The 19,902-nt window shown below is 41.7% G+C and overlaps 1 protein-coding gene across 2 annotated transcripts in view; it reads right to left on the bottom strand.

Annotated features, from left to right (window-relative positions):
- Positions 1 to 673: 673 nt before the first annotated feature.
- The window catches only part of cdk6 (cyclin dependent kinase 6), a 33,635-nt gene continuing 14,406 nt past the window's right edge, over positions 674 to 19,902 (bottom strand). For both annotated transcript variants that reach the window (XM_029443087.1, XM_029443088.1), the window contains exons 5-8: positions 10,900 to 11,009; positions 5,115 to 5,165; positions 4,556 to 4,691; positions 674 to 4,143 (exon numbers count right to left, since the gene is read on the bottom strand). In XM_029443087.1, coding sequence (XP_029298947.1) covers positions 3,991 to 4,143; positions 4,556 to 4,691; positions 5,115 to 5,165; positions 10,900 to 11,009 — 450 coding nt within the window. In that variant the 3' untranslated portion in view covers positions 674 to 3,990. The remainder of the gene's footprint in view (positions 4,144 to 4,555; positions 4,692 to 5,114; positions 5,166 to 10,899; positions 11,010 to 19,902) is intronic.

The raw sequence follows: 19,902 nt of genomic DNA, 5'->3' as shown, positions 1-19,902 counted from the left end.
TTTTCATGGTGTTGGCAATCTTCTTATAGCCAAGGCCATCTTTGTGAAGCGCAATAATCCTTTTTTTCAGCCGCTCAGAGAGTTCCTTGCCATGAGGTGCCATGTTGTCCAGCATTCAGAGAGAATTGTGCCCAAAACACCAAATTTAACAGCCCTGCTTTTCATTTACACCTGAATCCTTGTAACACTAACGAGTCACATGACACCAGGGCGGGAAAACAACATCATTGGGCACAATTAGGACATGTTCACTATGGGGTGTACTCACTTTTGTTGCCAGCTGTTTAGACATTAACAGCTGTGTACTGAGTAATTTTCAAAGGACAATAAATCTATACTGTTATTCAAGCAGCACACTGACTACTTTAAGTTATATCAAAGTTTCAGTAGGATAATGTTATCCCCTGAAAGGATATAACAGAATATTTGCAAAAATCTAAAGGGTGTACTCACTTTTGAGATATACTGTATATATATATATATGTTCTTGTGCTGGTATAAAATAGAAGTGTATTGTTGAGCAAAGACTGTGTGGCAGAATGCAAGTATAACTAATCACAACAGCAATTGTGTTGCCTCTAATGTTCCCTCTTTCCAAAAATTAATACCTACACATTCACGAGAACAATTAATTAATTTTTCAATCACACTTACAAATGAGTCCAAAACAACATTCACAAAAAGCTGCTTTTTATTCAACTGGTGCAACACAATAATAAGACACCAATGCTTGCATTCATACACAAGTATAATGCCATGATTCTGTTGTTCCTAGTTGCCATTTCCATTATGCTAAAAACAAACGTGACACAGGAACATATGTGTAATTTCAGTTATACAATAGATCAACAGTGGACTTCAGTTTTGAAATGTATAAAATGTATTAAAAGTCATTATTTTAATTCTATTTAGAGCTTTCATTACATTGAACGCACCACTGATACCAGATGTGAGTCGTTATCAAATAGAAAATTCACACAGTGCTTAGTCAAGCAGACAATTATACATGAATCTAAATTGCGTTCGCCATCTAGCAATTAAAAGTTGCCGGCAAAAACAGATGATACAGGCAGTTATCTTCAGACAGTAATGACTACAGTAACATATTTGATAAATAGGAATGACAGTAGAATATGATCAATGACATGATCCTGGAACAGCTTGAAAGAAAACCTGAAAGAGTTGTGATATGGTCAGTTAGTAGCCCAGGGATGTGCAAACTGTGCCCGAAATGTTCGGATGACCATAACAAGAACCTGAGAAAGTCGGAGAGTGTGTCTGTGTGTGTGTGCTAGCAGCACTACCTGTTAAGGAAACGTAAACCAGTGTTAAAATATGTTACTGTTCTGCAAGAACTACTACATACAAAAATACAACTCTGCATAACTTGCTTTTTCCTTGCTGATAAAAGAAACAAACTGAATTTGAATATAACTGGACTGACTTTAAAATAAAGCAAAAACTGTACACAAAATATTCGTGCATTATTTCATTATCAAAACCACTGTAAAATTCATAGCTCTCGGCCCAAAGCTAATGAAATTCAACAAGCACCCACAGAGCCCACCCATTATTTTCAATAGACAAAAATACTCATGCCAAACAACATTCCACTGACCCTCGCTACTCTACATCTATCCATTTTAACGACATATCTATGGACTGACGATGCACGTATCAAAAGTTTTCTATCATTACAGCGTGTACTTAGCACTCTATACTGTACAGTACCAATGCCTATCCTTTATACATTCCTTACATTGTCAAACTATTCTTACACAAATTATATAATCGTCTAAAGAGTTGGTGTAATTGGTGTAAGAATATTTTATGCCCCAGCATCTTTAAAAAAACAACAAAAAAACAAGCATATAGGACTTGTCAATAAAATTAAAATTAAATACAGAATATTGGCGACACCATTCTGTGCCAAATGTATGTATTCATGATGAATAGTGCTGGTGGGACTTTCTCCACCTATTGCAAGCCTGTGGTAACATTTGGATAGTAAATTATACTTGTATCTTATAATGATAAAAAGCCCATGATGGCAGACTAGCGAGTGGCAGGAACATTTCTATAAGGTTCTTTCATCATTGTCTCAGCACTGATTTCAGCCCATTATGATGAGTTCCTTGAGTGCAGAAACCATTAGAATCCCGCTACTGGTCTGCAGTTACTCAGGACATCCTCAAGGTGGCAGTATTATAATACACGTAGGACTAGAATGATAAGACACAACCCATGTTTATACAGTCTATGGACACGACTTGGCAGTGAGTGGCTGGCTTGTAATGCCCAATAACGTTTCAATAAGTAGGCGTGTACATGAGCGTGCTAATGTCAGTGGTAGTGTACACACTAAATGCGTACGTATCTGTGAGCATGCTTGTACTGTATATCTGCTCACTGTACATACCCACAGTTAAGCGTAAAGGCAGGTGAGATCCATGTAGTCCTCTCAGAATCCTGTGTGGTCCGGTCCCCCAGGCAAGAGGGCTCTTGTGAGGCTAAACACTGGTCATAAAGAGGCCTCTGCTTCATGGCCTCTAAAGTCCGCTTGCCCCACTACTACCAGTCAATCTGAGATGCAAGTCTCTTTGCATTGTTAACACAGTCAATCATCAACATTTAACAACCTAAAAGCAGCAATTACAATCCATCAGTTCATGGAAGGAGGATAGCTTTTGTGCATTTTTTCAGGGGGTGAGAAGGTTGGTGTCATCTTTCTTGACACTATCGTTACCCTCTCTTTAAGAGTACTTTCCTAGAGCTTAGTACATTGACTATTAAAAAAAAAAAGTATTTCCCCCTTGGTCTATTTCATGTTTTGTTTTTATGTACAACACAAAATCACAGTTGATTCAGCTTTTTTGACACCGATTGTAATAGAAATGTCTCTGCAAGAATTAGGAGGAAACAAATCTCTACAAATGGATCTAAATTAAAAGTATAACCCTTCTTAACTATGACACACGGTCAACTGTATTTTAGTAGGTTCAAAGATGGGTAGAACCACACGTGTGTAATGTAAAGATTGTTTTAGTGAAATGCATCTGTATCTGCAGGGACAGCTGGCATAAACTAAACTAGGAAAACATCACACCAACCTACAACAAGGTTATTGCAAAGAACCAATCAATGGAAGGATACTAGTGAAATATGAAGGAAGAGTACAAATCTGTCTAGAGCAGGTCATCCTCAAAAACTAAAGGGTTATGAAGAGGCATTAAAGCCACAATGAGGTCTGTGGACACTGACGGGGGTACAGGGTCCCCTAAGTGAAATGGGAGATTTTAAGCCCACAGCAACTGCTGCCTTGGTGCATTTCTATCTTAACGGCCAATTGGCAAAGAGCAGCCCACTGTTGAAAAATCGCATTAAATTTCCTGCTTGCATTTGCCCAAAGGCATGTGGGAGTAAACAAGGGCTCTATGGTAGGATGACACCTAAATCTAGCTATTTGACTAAAAAACTAAATGCCATGCAAAGCCTGGTGTTAGTAGCACCATGTTGTAGCATTGGTTGAGCGGGAAGAATCCTAGAGGAAGAAATGCTGTCGTGTTGTGAGAATAGCTTTTTTTCTTTTCTTTTTTTAAGTAGGACAACGACCAAAAATCTTAAAACCGACAAGGACAACACACAAGGGGCCAAATCCCACTCCAGACAGAATTTGTTGCAGAACTTGAAAACTGCAGAGGACTTTTGCAAAGAAGAATGAGGGAAGATTAAACCATATAGACTCGAGGCTATAAAAGGCCTCTGTATAAATCACTGTATGTTCTATATTTGCACTTAAATTACATCTATTTCTACAGATTTACTTTGACTTATACAGATAAATCTTAAATGTCAATCAGTGTCAAAAAAGCTCAATTAAACTTTGATTTCATGCTGTAAAAACAATAACACATGAAAAACTCCAAGACAGGGTACGCAGAATACTTTTTATAGACACTGAATGGGATGATTAAGGGTGAAGGAGGACTATCAGGCAGTCCTCTCCTCCATAGTGGGCTTGTTGCTGGGGATGGGCTGGGCCGCGTACACGCTTCTACTGTGGCTGTCTACGCTTTGAAAGTAGGGGTGGCTGAGCGCAGCAAAGGCCGATATCCTCCTGGAGGGGTTGAAGGCGAGGAATTGCTGAAAAGAGAGGAGAAACAGGAGAGGATGAGATGGACTAATAAATAAAGTAGAAGATTGTACTGCGTCGCGTACTATGTCTCGTACTGCGTCGCGTACTGCGTCGCGTACTACGTCGCGTACTACATCTCGTACTGCGTCGCATCTCGTACTGCGTCGCGTACTGCGTTGCGTACTACATCTCGTACTGCGTCGCATCTCGTACTACATCGCGTACTGCGTCGCGTACTGCGTCGCGTACTACATCTTGTACTGCGTCGCGTACTACATCTCGTACTGCGTCGCGTACTACATCTTGTACTGCGTCGCTACATCTCGTACTGCGTCGCGTACTACATCTCGTACTACATCTCGTACTGCGTCGCGTACTACATCTCGTACTGCGTCGCGTACTACATCTCGTACTGCTCACCATTAAAAGGGCCCGTCCTTGCTCGTCCATGTCTGGAACCAAGTCCTCTACTGGCTTCGGGGGCCGGGGGGTGAAGGCACTCTGTGGTAGTGCCACTTCCTGGGGCCAGTCCTCTGCTGAAGGTACCCCAACAACACTGTGGGATAATAATGGTCATTATTGCCTTTACACCAGCAATGTTCAGCGTTCACAGCCTCTTCAGTTCAAATATTCTAGGTTTTGCTGAAGCAACTGGAGGGATGTAAAGTGGTGCTAACAACATTCCCACCTAGCAGAGCAGCAAAATCTAATCTTGGAAGTTCTGCATTAATTACAGAAAGTTAGTTGTGTGCACATCCTGTTCTAAATGTAGGCCATATGAAGAATAATGGGTTAAATGAAGGCACAATTCAGAGTATCCACACACTGGACTTAAGTTCCCCACAAGTAAATTGACTGACTTTTGATTATTGAGGATAGTACCATAAAAAATTGAGAGCTTTTTTCCAGGTTGTACATTCAAAATATAACATACAGGACCACATAATCTGTAACAGGAAGCACAGCCAACAATACTTACTCAAAAATCTTTCCCAGCTGATCAACATCTGAGTTTCCTCGAAATAGCGGTCTGGGAAAGAGAAAATAAACACAAGTTTAGTTTGACTGCTTTCACGATGTCTTCATATATTGTCCAGCCCAAAAAGACACTTAAAACGTCGGAAAAAGGTTCAAATGCATTTTGGTTAAAAGTGCACAGCATTAATTATTTTCTTATTGACCAACTTTAGATATGAGCCCTAATGCTAACTATCCCACGGTGCACTGCCGACAGACAGCCCTAAGATATAAGCTATTGGCTCAAGGCAAAGAGGAATGTTTGACTCGGATGAGAGCGTTTGAAGTAGCCACACACTGGCAGCTTCATCTCATGTAGTCAGGATTGTGAAGCAGTGTTGGTAGTACCACTGAAAAGGGGAGGGAGGGTGGGATGAAAGGAGGGAGGAGAGCGACGGCAGGGCTGCTGGTGGTTCCTGTGGCTTTGGGCCGTCTCTGGATGACCGTGGGCGGCCATGCCTGCCCTGGCACCCGCACAGATTCCAGTAGTCATCATCAGCACAAGCCTGCCAGCCGCCACACGGTGCAGAAAAAGCCTATTTATCCATCATGTGTGTGGGTGTCTGCTTTAGCTCTGTGTTTGTAGGAAAGTGGGAGGGAGAGGCGTGTGACAGAAACCTTGGATTATTCCAACAGAGGAAGAGGTATGGGAACTAGACCTGCTGAAGTGCCTCTGAAAGGAAATGAGGTAGAGAAGACTTTTAGCCCAAACGATGGCTAAATGTGTTGCTTCCAAAATGGCAGTATGAAATGCACTCGGGGCCGAGAGAATTTATTTTTGTTATATTCTACTCGTTTAAAACGAGTAGTCTCCAGCAGATGTCAATGTAATGCAGGATATTTTCACATGTGCTTGTACGCATTCTGTATCCAGGCACAAATACAGTTCAAGTGCACCCCACTTAACTGAAGTCAACAGACTGGCTAGCCACCATGTGCTCCCTATGTTTTCCCACTTGCAGGAAGCTTTGCATAGCTCAACACCCACACTTTCCTGCAGACTCAGACGCTGGGAAATTAGTCACATGGAGTTATTTTGCACATTTTTACAGTGACAGCTAACGCGGTCACATGCTTTCGTTGGAAAGTGGAATTGTGATACAGAGTTTGTTTCAATTATTCACAGCTGGCATCCTGCACTAAAGGATGTCTCAGTATGTCTTTACTGTGGAACCTCTGTTTTAACCATCTGACTGAAAGAGGCTCACACCACCTAGGTCTTTCAGGGTAAAGTGCAGCACTGAGGTTTGAAAGGCATTTAAGATCAAACCAAACCAGTTCTGACTGTTGCAAAAGAAGAAGAAAAATCACCTACAGCAAAGTCATCGTGCCAAAACAAGTAGGGCTGATAATTCCAGGAGGTCCATTTTTAAACCTGGAGTGGTTTGTTGGTTTGTTGGAGGGGGATAACTGGATCACATCGAGCTGGCCACTGGCATGCAAACACAGTACACTGTCAAGTGCAAATGCACACACGCACAAAAGGAATTGTTTCCCCTCTGCACATACGTACACAAACAAACGGGTGGCAGTGAGACTGGGTTGGGACAGGCAGCCGAGTCACGCTTCCTTTAGTACCAGCACAGCTCTGTCCCACATTCCACTAAGACAACCTCTGGAATGTGTGTGTGTGCGCGTGTGTGTGTGTGTGTCTGTGTGTGCACGTGAGAGCTTCATTCTGACTGGGTGGGAAACAGAGAGAGAGAGAGAGAGAGAGAGAGAGAGAGTGTTTAAGTCAGTGTAAACTGTGTGACCATGCCCGTGCGGAGTGTAGATGCACTGTAACTGTGAGAGAGTGTTTGTTTTAAGGCGCATGTGCATGTAAGGCTGCGTCTTTGAGGATTTATCAATTGAGTTCCAAACTGTGAGAAAGTCAACACGGATGTTGGGCCTCTCCCAGACCATTAACACAACACGTTCAACCTTTTCGATTGGAGGAATGTCAACAAGCAGGCCCCCCCCATTCACTCGCACCATGACTCACCCCGACACTATCCCAGCCATGCAGATGCAGACTTGTATGATATTTGCTCAAATTCCTTTGACAAGTTCCCAACTATTCTCGCTACAATGGGTAGTCATTAAAAGGAGCTTACAATGACATGTTTCATAATAAAAGTGGAGAGAGGAGAGGACGGTGATCTTTGAAGTTTTATGAGTCATAAGGAAGATGTTTTGAGGTTGGATTTGCACTTTTCTGACCTGCATCATAAGGCAACAGGGTGAATTGAGGTTGTCGCTGCTCAGTTGGGCTTATTTTCATTACAAAAACTGACCCACATTTTAAAGGTTGTCTTCAGATTGCTCATTTTGTCTGACCTACATCTCTTCAATTTGAGATGGAGGAACCAGCAAATATTTGACATTTCTGCTCAATTAAATGCTATGCTTAGACTGACGGATCAATCGTCCAACTGGGCAGACGATATTTCTAAGCAAATGTACTCGTTGATTCTCAGGAAAATAAACTATTACATTTAGATACCAACTATTCTCAAAAGGCAATTAAAACCACCAGTGGGGATGTCTGGTTTGTTTTACCTGAGCTGTCAACGATTATAATCTCCAATTCAACAAAACTGCAAACCAATAAACAGTGTTTTCTCATCCTCTCTTGTTCTGCACGTTCAGCTTTCATTCACCGCTTTTCCCAGGTGCCCTTTAATCTCTAACAGGTGGCCTTTTAAAAAGCCATCTTAATCACCTGCAGAGAGAGAGAGAGGGGGGGGGGGGGGGGGGGGGAGGGGGAGAGAGAGAGAGAGAGACAGAGAGCGAGCGCGAGAGACAGAGAGAGAGAGCGAGAGACAGAGAGGGGAGAGAGAACGAGCGAGAGGGGGAGAGAGAGAGCGAGAGAGTGTGTGTGTTCTGTTCATGGCCATCAAAGGGCTCTGCCTTGCCTTCCGCCTCATGGCAAAGTTGGACAGGTGCCAGATTGTGAAAACACACACATATCCACACTAAAGCTTTTTAAAGCTTATTGTGTCAGGGTGAGAGAAGAAGTACCTTAACCTAAACACACACACACACACACACACACACACACACACACACACACTATCAGACAAGGCAGGAGTGCCAACCTCAGACTGTGCCTGCTTATAAAGGAACACTATATTCTCTGCACATAATGCATACACGATATTCTTACGTTATGTTAATGTTTGGTTATTTGGTGGCAAGATGCTCAATTACAGGTTCATTTCCCATAAATTCTTTGCTGTGTTTTTAAACATTTTACACAGCCACAAAATACTCTTTATGCTGTTCATGATGTGTTAACACATGTTGAGTATGGCATTAAGTACAGCCAACTGCCATTCACCTTGAGTTAAAGGCTTGGCTGAGGGCTTATGCGACAGTATACTAGTTTGTGTCGATTGATTCATTGATTAAAAGACTCAAAGTTTTCAGCTCTAATCAAAAGATGCAGAAATAAAAAAAATAAAAAGATGAGAAGATTGAATGGAACCATGGGTAATACTCTCACCGATACTGAAACATTATGTGTGGTAAAGTGGCAGCGGAAGTGTTTTCTTTATGTAACTAAGTCACATATGAACCAAATGGATCATCAATGGTCTTGTGCCAAAAGCATTAAACCAGGAATAACAAAGCAGGCTCTGTCCTTCACTCTGCTAACCTGTCCTAATGTATGTGAAAGCATATAAAGTAAAGATCTGGCACTGTGAAAAATTGTCACGTGTCACCATTTTTACAGCAGGCTACTAAATAAAGCTTGAACACATGACCTGGAGCACACATGCACAAGATGCACCAAGACTGTTTTAAAAGGACAGATGAGGGACAGACACAACAGCACTGTATAGATTACATTGAAACATATTAATGTATGTGTCATCTATGGGTATACCAAATGACTACACTGTCTCTTCACGCGGTGTCACATTAGAGCCGATATGCTCCTACTGAGTCCCACGTGCAGAGCGTGAGTCGTTGTGTGTGGCTGTGCATGTTGGGGTGTGAGGACGGTTGGGGAAGGAAACGTAAATTGCAGGCAGGGCTGCTCCTCCTGGCACCCAGCCCTACCTCAAAAAGACCGTTCTTATCTACTCTGAAGCACACCACTAGACCCAATGAACTGGCTAGACCCCAGTTCATTGTTCACACAATGCACAGCTCTGTACATACTATGGCACATAAATATTGATATTAGATTGATGCTATGATGATCGAATACAATCTTAAGCCCTAGAGAAGTATTTTGGTTCATAGGCAAGCAGTTGGCCCCCTTTCTTTTTTTTCTTCTTTTTTTTTTCCTCAAGTGGTCCGTTATTAGCTCGGCTCTCCAGTGTGTAAAGTTCGTTAGACCACAAACTGACAATTACTATACCAAGAAGCAGGATCTTGACTTGCATGCTGCAACCACAGCAGCCAGCCTGTCATTACTGTAAAGGTTTGATAAGTCAACTGAAATGTGATTGCTTACAGGTGTCATTTGGAGAAAATATGACAAGTTTAAGAAACACCCAAATAACTGATTGTGTAACGACGGTACGTCTCCGCCGAGCTGCAGTTCACATCCATGTATGTCCTGACACGTGTTATATATGTACTGAAGTCTTTCATTTAATAAAAAGGTGAAGCAGCTATTTTTGGCGAAATGGTTGTCTCTATATTGACATGAATAATTTCCAGCGAGAAACATTCTGACCAAATGTGAAATATAGTCACAGTCTCCCCTTCTGTTCCAGAGTTACTCCGTTGAATGGTCAGAAAAGGGCAGAACATTATGATGTCAAAGCGAAGTTGCCCGTTGACCTTTTAGATAGAAAATGTCATCACTTTATCCTATTAGACAGTTGTGTGTAATATTGTCATAATTAGCGTATGAATTCTTGAGTTATGGCCGTTTTGTGAGGTCACAGTGACCTTGACCACCTAAATCTAATCACTTCATCCTTGAATCCAAGTGGACTCTTGTGCCAAATTTAAAGACATTTCCTCTAGATGTTCCTGAGAAATTGCGTTCATGAGAATGGGACGGATAGACAAACAAGCCGCAACATAAAAGTTAAAGTAAACAGGTAACGCAGAGACCAAAACCCCAACATTCAAGTACAACAGTTACAGCTCAGCTTTACAGCGCCAATATAGATTCACACAATGAGAAGTCACTTCAGTAATAGAAATTACACTGAGCTGAAAAGAAACATTTATTACATAAAATATTAGCTACAATTGGTGAACAAAAGTACAGTTTGATCAATATGACAAATGAGAGGCTTGTATGTAGCAAAGATACGCTGCTGATGCATTTCAGTGAGTGTGACCGTAGTAGTTACAACACGGTACACCACATGAGTTGCTGAGATGTAAGTGTTTAGGGTTTTTAATGCAAAGGTAGCACGGTGACGGAGGAGGATGACATCGTGCATCAATGAGGGAATAATGTGCTACTGCAGTATCCAGACTAAAAATGAGTTACATTACATGAGTTACTACAGAAATGATCACACTTCACAGACAGAAAGCTGCTAACACGAGCACGTCAGACAGACTAATACAATTTAATTCAATAGTCTGATTATAAGGCTAGAATAGTTGTTTTTAAATCAAATATAAGTATATGGTTTTGTGTGTGACTGGACAAATGTAGTTAGAGGTGCTGATGTTGGGGCCAGTGAACTGGTTGCTGGTTTTAATCCCTTCATTGTTTATCTATGACGGCGCAGTTAACCCACTCCATGCAGTATAAGAGGTTACACCAATATTCTCCTCGCTCTCACCTTCTCCTGAACATCTCAGCAAAGATGCAGCCGACACTCCACAGGTCCACTGGCGTGGCGTAACTGGACTGGAGCAGCACTTCTGGGGCTCTGTACCACAGTGTCACCACCTACAACACACAGCAGAAGTCCACTAAGAAAATAGGGTTCAACATAAAAAGACACGACTCGAATCACTCTCAATTTCGTGAAAGTAGTTTTACCTGCCAGCAGCATTGAGTAAATGTCACCATATAGGGGGGACTCACAGTCTCACACTCACACTCTCTCTCTCTCACACACACACACACACACACACACACACACACACACACACACAGGGTTAATACTTCTCTGCCCTCATCTTAGGCTTACGTAAGACATGAAATCATATCTGGCAGGACACGTCTCCCTGCTCCCATTTTGGTGTGTACCCACATCACACAGTCTTTCCACAGCAATCCACCAGGGACATAAAATACTGTATATACGTGTGTGTGTGTGTGTGTGTGTGTGTGTGTATACGTGCAGTAGTACCCATTACAATAATAAACAATACAGAGTTTCACTGGATTAAACCTGGAAGGTGTCTCGTGTGCTTGAAGTGATAACGAGCATCGACTATCATTTATATTGAACGCCACACTGCCTAAAAATAAATAAATAAACTCCTGTCTTGCATCAAGCAACCCTGCACCCACCTGAATTATAACAGCAGCCATTTTGTGCCACTTCACACTAAGCATGGTTTCCAAATGTGTCCCTGTAACTCTAATAGGAGCTCAGAGAGAGTGTGTGTGTGTGTGTGTGTGTGTGTGTGTGTGTGTGTGTGTGTGTGTGTGTGTGTGTGTGTGTGTGTGTGTGTGTGTGTCCATAGCCTGCAGGAAAGCAGCAGCATTGTTAACAGCTACAGTAGGGAAAGCCTCCAGACAAAACTCAGTGACCCCTAGTAAGAGAGTGGACTGGTTCCAGGTGCTTTCCTAAACTCCAGATTTTTCCAACAGCTTTTGGCTGCAGTTCTCCACTCAGGCACTGCAGAGTGCTTATCGGGATCTTGGGAGTCTGAGGCTGATGTTTGTAAGCAGAACGAGCGCAGTGTCACCTAGATATCTTCATTAGCTGGCTTGGACTCTCTGTGAGAGTACGAGGAAATGGCACCCTGAGCTTTTAGATGTTGTCCACATGCCTGCATGTGTAATACGAGAGCCATGATCTTCGAAAGATGCAGATAGCCAAATATGAGGTATTAAAAAGGTCTTTGCTGGTGTGCTAAAGTGCCCTCTGAGAAAGTATAGTCAGCAATCAAGTAACTTTATGGTTTATAGACTTTTTGGACAAGATTTCTTTCACTGGGGGGGTTGATTTAGAAATACACTCGTCAGTATCAGTGATATTAATCCCGTCCAAAAACATGTGTAATGTTCTCCCTACATTTAAGCGAGCAGACTTGTTCCCCCTCGATTGGGAAAAACAAGTTGTGTATTAGACTTGCTCGTGGTTTGGCTCACTGGATGTCAATGATGGTCCCCCACCAGACTAAAGTATCTCAAAAACAATTACATTCATTTCTTTGTAATGTGTTTCAGATATTCATGGTCCCCAGAGGAGAAATGTAGTTGACTTTAGTGAATAAACTCCGATGCACCTGGTAAATATCTGCTAAAGATTGTGACTGTGAGCACATTAGCATGCTGACGTTAGCATTTAAAGAGCCTCAAAGAGCCGGAACCGAGCTTCAGTCCTTTTTTTAAATTGTAAACTGTTAATGCGAGGAAAAATCCATTTACGTTGGTCCTGACAGCAAACTAATGATATTATTTAGTGAAGAGTAATATTATAGTAGTAGTTATATAAGTTATAAGAATTTGATCAGCTACAGTTGACGTAGCTAACATCCTCATGGTTTAAGTATCATAAAATGGTGAGTTAAGTTAAAAAGTTGCAGGGCAATATTTTATTACCCATCAGCCCCCACCAACAAAAATAAGTCTATTATTAAAAGGGATGTTATTCATAATTGTAGCGTGAGGGGAAGTTTTGGACATCTGAGGCAAACTCGAGAAACTGACCGAACATTACCCCGAGCTGGATTTCTAAGCGAGGCAGTCAACAGAGACAGATAAGAGGAATACAAAGTTTGGTCACATTTCTTTCTTCTAAACTGAATGACACTATAAATAGAGCCGGGGGCTGCATTTTGCAGATGTGTGATACTTTCTCATCTCCTGCTTCCTGCTTTAGTGGAAATAGGGAGGAAGTTGAGGCTAGTTGGCTGAGATGTCAGCCGAGTCATGTGACCAGAAATGAGATGTGCTGAGAGTGAACAGACTGACTATTAGGGTCATTGAAGAACCTCAAAGAAAAACATGAATGGAAGTTGCACAGCTGCCCATATATTCAGGCAACAAAAGGTCATTCACATTTATTCTACATAAGAATATCCAATGCTTTAATTTTTGTAGGAATAATTTCTGACTGATTTTAACTTTGATATCTAGTACGAGAACTTCACATCTCCCTTCCCCGCCTACCAACATGGCTAAAGCATTCAAAAATGAAAACACAGGTTGGCGTTTTAAAAAATGTTGATGGATGCATAGTTGAGAAATCTCAAGGCCCAATCAATACCCGTCTGTAACTCTTCAGTCTGTGGCGTGGAGTTTGTAGACCTACAGAGTCAAAAGTCAGGGCTCGTCGGAACACATATGCACACGTAGAGCCTTCTAGGAAGAACCACAGACCTAGAGTTTGGGGTATATCCGCCTCAGTGCAATACAGTTATTCGAAAACCTGGCCACAAATGCAGATTATGGCTTTTATATCACACATGCATCCACTCGCAGACACACCGGAAGATAGATGCTTTAAGGCATGCTGCAATCTGTAACGACACCCCGACTACTTGCACTATAGGAAACCGTTTTTGTAGCTTTGTATCTATGGCAAAGTGGTTTTTCAATTTGTACTTACTTAAAACAGTTGTATTTGATTTATTTGTTTATAAATGGCTCACAAATATATACTTTCATTTTTATTTATTTAAAAAAAAGGCAAAGCAGGTAACACGGGCTCCTTTAGCTTATATTGTGCATTTGATGGTGACTATTTTCAACTTTAGATAAACATTTGGTGTGCTAGTTAGTATTTACAGCATGACTACAGTGATCAGGTTCAATATAATGAAGGAACATGTCATCCAGTGCAACTTATTATCATTATTATTATTATTAATAGTCTTTAATCAACAATGAAGATCTACAGCACAGAAGAATAAGCTATATCAGACTTTGGATAGTGGCTACACGGAGACTTTTGAATAGGATGAATTCATTCTTGGCTTTGGTCTTATAATGAGATTTGTTGACAATATAATTGAATAAGACTAAAATATCCTACTGGTTTACATTATTAACCATCAATCCCTCAAATGGCTTCAACAGTTCACTGTCTGCACAGCACTGTTTCCCACCGAGCAATCTTCCTCACCCTTTTCTCCCTCCCTCCCTCCTGAAATCTTCCTTCTCTATTGAATGCCTCTCTTTCTCTGTCTGCTTCTGTAAGCCCATGAGTCTGTAAAACACGCGTCTGAAATGCAGTAAAGTCTTGATGCAACAATTGGAGAGCCTGTAATATCCATGAATGCATTTTGATCACGCAGTTTCACACCGACTGACTGTTAAGGAAGACTCAAGTCTGCTTTACTAAATATCTCTGAGTCGTGGCCTAATCAAAGTCACACTTAATAACCGTTTTCATGGAGATGGTTATAACAACATGTGTTGTTGTAAAAAGAAACATTTGCAATGTTGTTATGAGCCTCTTTTGGTCCTTTCCCTTCCTCTTCTACCGACCACGTTTACATTCCTTCTTCCTTAGTGTCTTTCTCACCCTTCTCATTCTCTGTTCTGCTTCACATATCCCTTCATTACCCACCCCTGCTCTCCCTCCCCAGGCTGCATGAAAACAGACACATACAGTATGTAGGACAATCAAGACACACAGTAGGTGAGTCAGCCCTTAACTCTGCAATACAGTGTGTTGCTCTAGTTAGGTCAGCTGCTTTGAATTTTCTCTCGCCTATCTGACACCCTTCTTCCCTTCCGCATGGTAACAGAAAAGCCAGAGGAGGTCAGATAAAGCAATGGGAGAAAAAGAAAGAGAGAAAGAGAGAGAGAGAGAGAGAGAGAGAGAGAGAGAGAGAGAGAGAGAGACAGAGAGAGACAGAGAGTGTGTGAGGCTGACTCCAGATTAAAGAACGACATTCTGGGAATTCCTTTCTGCTGAGAGCATCCTCCCCCTCACCAACACCACCACCATCCTCCTCGGCCCTCACTGCTGCTCCCCGCTCCGCTTCAGGGAGGAAATGGCTTCTCCTGTCTCAGAGGACCTCAAGACCTCCTCGGCCGGACCTCCAAGCCTGTCCGACTTGCAACGTCCGGACCTGTGCCACCAGCGTACTGTGCATGCACAGCGGAGGACTATGACAATGGGGTGCATTGCATGTGAGCGCGGAGGCGTTTGGTTTGTGTTATGTGTGAGTACTTGCACGTGACTTAAGTAAAGCACCTGCTTTTGCCTGGATTCATGTGCATCAGGGCCAAATGCTGTGTGTCTGCAAGTTATCTGCAGTATGCGTTTGAGGTTTAAAAGGATAGTTTTGCTTTATGCTAACATGGGTCTTATTTTCATATAGTGTTGGCCATCTGTCCTGTGGGTAATAATACACTAGTACCTCCGATTGTTATAGAGCACACTCAAGCTACTGCCGGGAGACAGCTAGCCTAGCTTAGCATAAAGACTGGAGACCGGGAGAACTTCTTAAACTTACCAATTAATACAATGAAATTAGATATACTGTCAACTTGTTAAATATCTTTAAAATGGTAGGTCTTAAACTTTAGACAAAGCCAGAACAGCTGCTTCCAGTCTTTATGCTAAGCTAATTCTTAGCAGCAACAAGATGAGCTCAAAGGTATAATGACCCATAGAAATGATGTCCCAAACCACAAAAATAATACCAAAGTTGTAAAAAAAAACCTGGATTATCCTTTACATAATGGGGACATTATGTTGAGTTGTTGGGAACCACACTTTCACCACTGCTGCAATGACAAACCTTTTCCTGTCACTCTCCATGTGGACTTCCGATGGGGACCTTCACAGTGACCTGATGCCATGAGGATGAGGCCGAGGCTTAAGGCAGCAGCGCCGGAGGCACTGGGGCTGATGGAGCTTGGCCGGGGGCCCGTGTTTATATTCCCCATCACTGAGGAAGCCCAGGATGAAAGAGCACCACTGCACACACAGACACATACCATCTACACACACATGCACACTCACAGACAAGTACTTTGGATGCACCAGAGGCCAAATGATTGTTCTAATTGAGTCAGTAAGAGCAGGATTGGAACTTTTAACTTTCAGCAATTAATGAATAAAGTAGAATAAACGTGCAGTGCGGTCGAGTCCCTCAGGTAAATGGCTCGACGGTTTCTTGCTTTAAGTCATAAGCTAGAATTTGATTACATTCCTGAAGGCAATCCAACACAAATTAAAGTCTTCCTATGTGAATCTAAGGACGGAAAACAGATAAAGCCTTCAGAGTGTATAGGCAAGCCACGTATGGGAAAAGGAGAGCGGATGTTATAATAATAATATTAATAATATGAGCAGAACTATGCACTCAGAGAGTACAGTAGAGCTGAGGCTGTAATGTTGTGTCTCCAGAGAGGCCCCATTCGAAGCTCTAGCAGTCAGCCATGTTGTAAACATCATTATTTCACTCCTCCCTCACTTTCCCTCTTTCTTTCTCTTGTTCTGCAAAAAGGACAATTTACAGTCGCAAGTATACAGCTGCACCAGGCCAAGAAAGGAAATAAGAAAGGAGAGAGAGGAAAAAGATTTTAAAAAGGAGACGAGGGGGGAAGATACAGGCTGAGGGAGGGAGAGGCAGATCTACAAGGCTAGAAAGAAAAGTGCAAGAGCAGCATACAAACTGTATACAGTAAAACAGGGGGGAAAAAAGGGCACTACAACTGTTGCCAAAGTATGCACAGTGTACAGGAATGCAGCATGGGGCCCTCGGCGAGCGAAACAAAGACAGCACAGTCAGTGGCTCTCTCTCCCCAGTGCTACCACATCCGCACATCATTAGCTGGAAAATTCCTGATATATGCTGTAATTTTTTCTCTTTTTCCCCCTCCTCTTCCTGGTACAGACAAGGCTTTAATATCCAGATGCCGGCGCACGCACACATGTACGCCTGCACACACACACACACACACACACACACACACACACACACACACCTTTTCCCCCCATCTGGAGCATTGCCAAAAGACCATCAACAATTAGTGCAGTGAAGTGAGAATGAGTGAGTGTGTGTGTGTAGGGGGGTGCTACCGCTGCTATAGCGGACACACTTAATAGGGGGTACACACAGGAAAAATAAGACCTGGACTGTGCATGTGAAAGCGTGCATCTATGTGCGTGCAAATATTAATAACAATGCAATTGTCTGCCTTTGAATGTGTGTATGTACAGTATATTCCTGTATAATTATTTATATATATATATATATATATATATATATATATATATATATATATATATATATATATATATATATATATATATATATATATATATATATATATATATATATATATATATATATATATATATATATATATATATATATATATATATATATATGTGTGTGTGTGTGTGTGTGTGTGTGTGTGTGAACTCTGTGTGTGTTTGCTTATGTCAAATTGGGGCCAGCCCCTTTGCTCCAGCCGGCTGCAGTCAAAGCATAGAGGATGACTTTTTATTTTTTTCCCATGCGGAGCTGTTTGAGCAGATATCTAAACATTCCCAGAGTGCGCTGCACGTGCTCTCCTGCGTGCAGTGCAAGGGTCGCCCCCGCCCCCCCCCCTTCCCTTCCCTCTCTCTCTCTCTCTCTCTCTGCCTGCCTTTCTTTCTGTCTGTCCAGAGTAGAAACACATTGTCTGGCAAAAGAAGAGATTCACAGACACGACTGTCCAGTTCATCCTTGGTCATCCCTGAGAAAGTTCCGTTTCATCAGTGTCTATTCCTGAACTCTGTTGCACTACTAGTGGGGCTACCGATGTTTAAAAATTATGGGAGCCTTGAGACTGCGTGTTTGAAAAGACCTTTTCGTAAAATCATTGTCTTAAAACTGTTAAGAAATAAAGCTTCTTTTTAAATAACAAGGGTCAAAAGAGCCATCATCAAGAAGCATGTGGTTTGCCGATTTAAAGACAGCTAGTCTGCAGTATCGTCACCATCTTGCAAGATTATCGGAACTTGTGATAAGTAAGAACACACCAATCTTCACTTTCCCCAAACCAACACCCACAGATTTTAACTTACAATCATAGTCAAACTAGGGCCCAAAAATAGGAAACACTTTCATTAGTGTACAATACAGATCCAGACTGGAGAGTCTGACTGCTCTTGAAAGCTTTAAATTGTAAAAGCCTGTCCGCTGTTTGAGCACGGGCAGGAAATCTGGTTTCAATTTGTTTAATGTCGTCTGAGATATGGGTGTCTTATTCTGGTACGCGTACTGGGAGGGCTATAAGCAGTGGAACTAGGGGGAATAATAGGGAAAATACCTTTTATCAGGAAACAATTTCACTCCTCTGCATATCACCAACAACAGAGTTTACAGGAAATGATGACAGTGACTGTACAGATTGTGTTAGCAGATACTGTTTTTAAAAAGCTAGTAACAACAATTGGTTAATTTGATCACATAAAAAGGACATTTTTATTCAAATTATTATTTTATATATATATATATATATATATATATATATGAGAAAAGTTCCAGGCTTGAAGAGTCATAAAATTCTTTTTGGCTATCCTGTAACTCAAAACAATCCTCACTTAAGATAAGCTCAGTGGCAAGACAAAAAAAACATTTTCGCCCTAATAAAGTTATCTTGTCATCTGAATTATGGCAACCGCTCAGTTTATTTAGGTTTAGAACTAGAAAAACACAGGAGTTCGAAAACAATAGTCTGGTGGCATTCCCCTTGGGTTTTCCGAATCTAATTTGACAGGCAACGACATGCACATGACATGAATGAGAGTGGAAGCTAATGGGTTTCATGGGACCATCCTGTCGGCCTTGTACTACAATGGTGTCCAATATGTAGCTGGTGAAGATGAAAAGACAACCAAGCTCAAGTCAATTGAGGCCATCTTTTGAAAACGTCACCTGACCTATCGCAAGGAGCAATATTCGCAAATAATCTTTTCCTACCACTAGGAGGCGTAGTCGGCGGTACAAGCTCCGAGCTAAATTAGGTCATAGTTCCATGAACTTCTTGCACCGTCTATAGTGATCGGATGGCACGTGACCGATTTAGGTGTGAAGAGTGCATTTTGTCAGAGATATTCCTATTTCATCAGCTCTGCATTCTTCAAAAACTCTGTTACAACAAGGTGCCGTGCCTTTAGCAGCAGACTGCTTGTCAGCAGGTATACATAATGTATCAGTCCTGTAGACTACATCCAACTTCTCAGAGTTAGGAGCTAGAAATGACTCTTAGACCAAAATCCTAAAGTTAGGACTTTCCACTCTCGGTCGGTTAGGAGCTACTTTTAGCCTTCGGATGCTTCAGGAATGTGTCCCCTGACTTTGATTGGATGGGTCCAAGTCAGATGATGAAAGATTTACTTGTAATTTGTTATTAGGTCTTTGATAAAACATGCACAAATAATTAAGAGTATTTGGATGTTAAGTCATGTTTTAACACTGCATTACACAAAGGAATTTCAGTATCACTGGAGACTCTTGGGTTGTATTCTGCTGTAGCATTTATTCCAAATTCAAAAAACATCAAAAGAAAGTGTTTTCCCTAAAGCGCTTAAGCAGAAATGGGATCTCAATGAGATGGACAGAAGAAGAAAAAAGACCCCTCTCCGCTCTTTTCTGGTATGTCAGATTAACCCATCAGCTTTTCCCATCTGCCTGTCACTCAAGGCAGCACA

This window comes from Cottoperca gobio, chromosome 11 (assembly GCF_900634415.1).
Source record: "Cottoperca gobio chromosome 11, fCotGob3.1, whole genome shotgun sequence".
Classification (NCBI taxonomy): Eukaryota; Metazoa; Chordata; class Actinopteri; order Perciformes; family Bovichtidae; genus Cottoperca; species Cottoperca gobio.
This window is presented reverse-complemented; position numbering and strand designations above follow the sequence as displayed.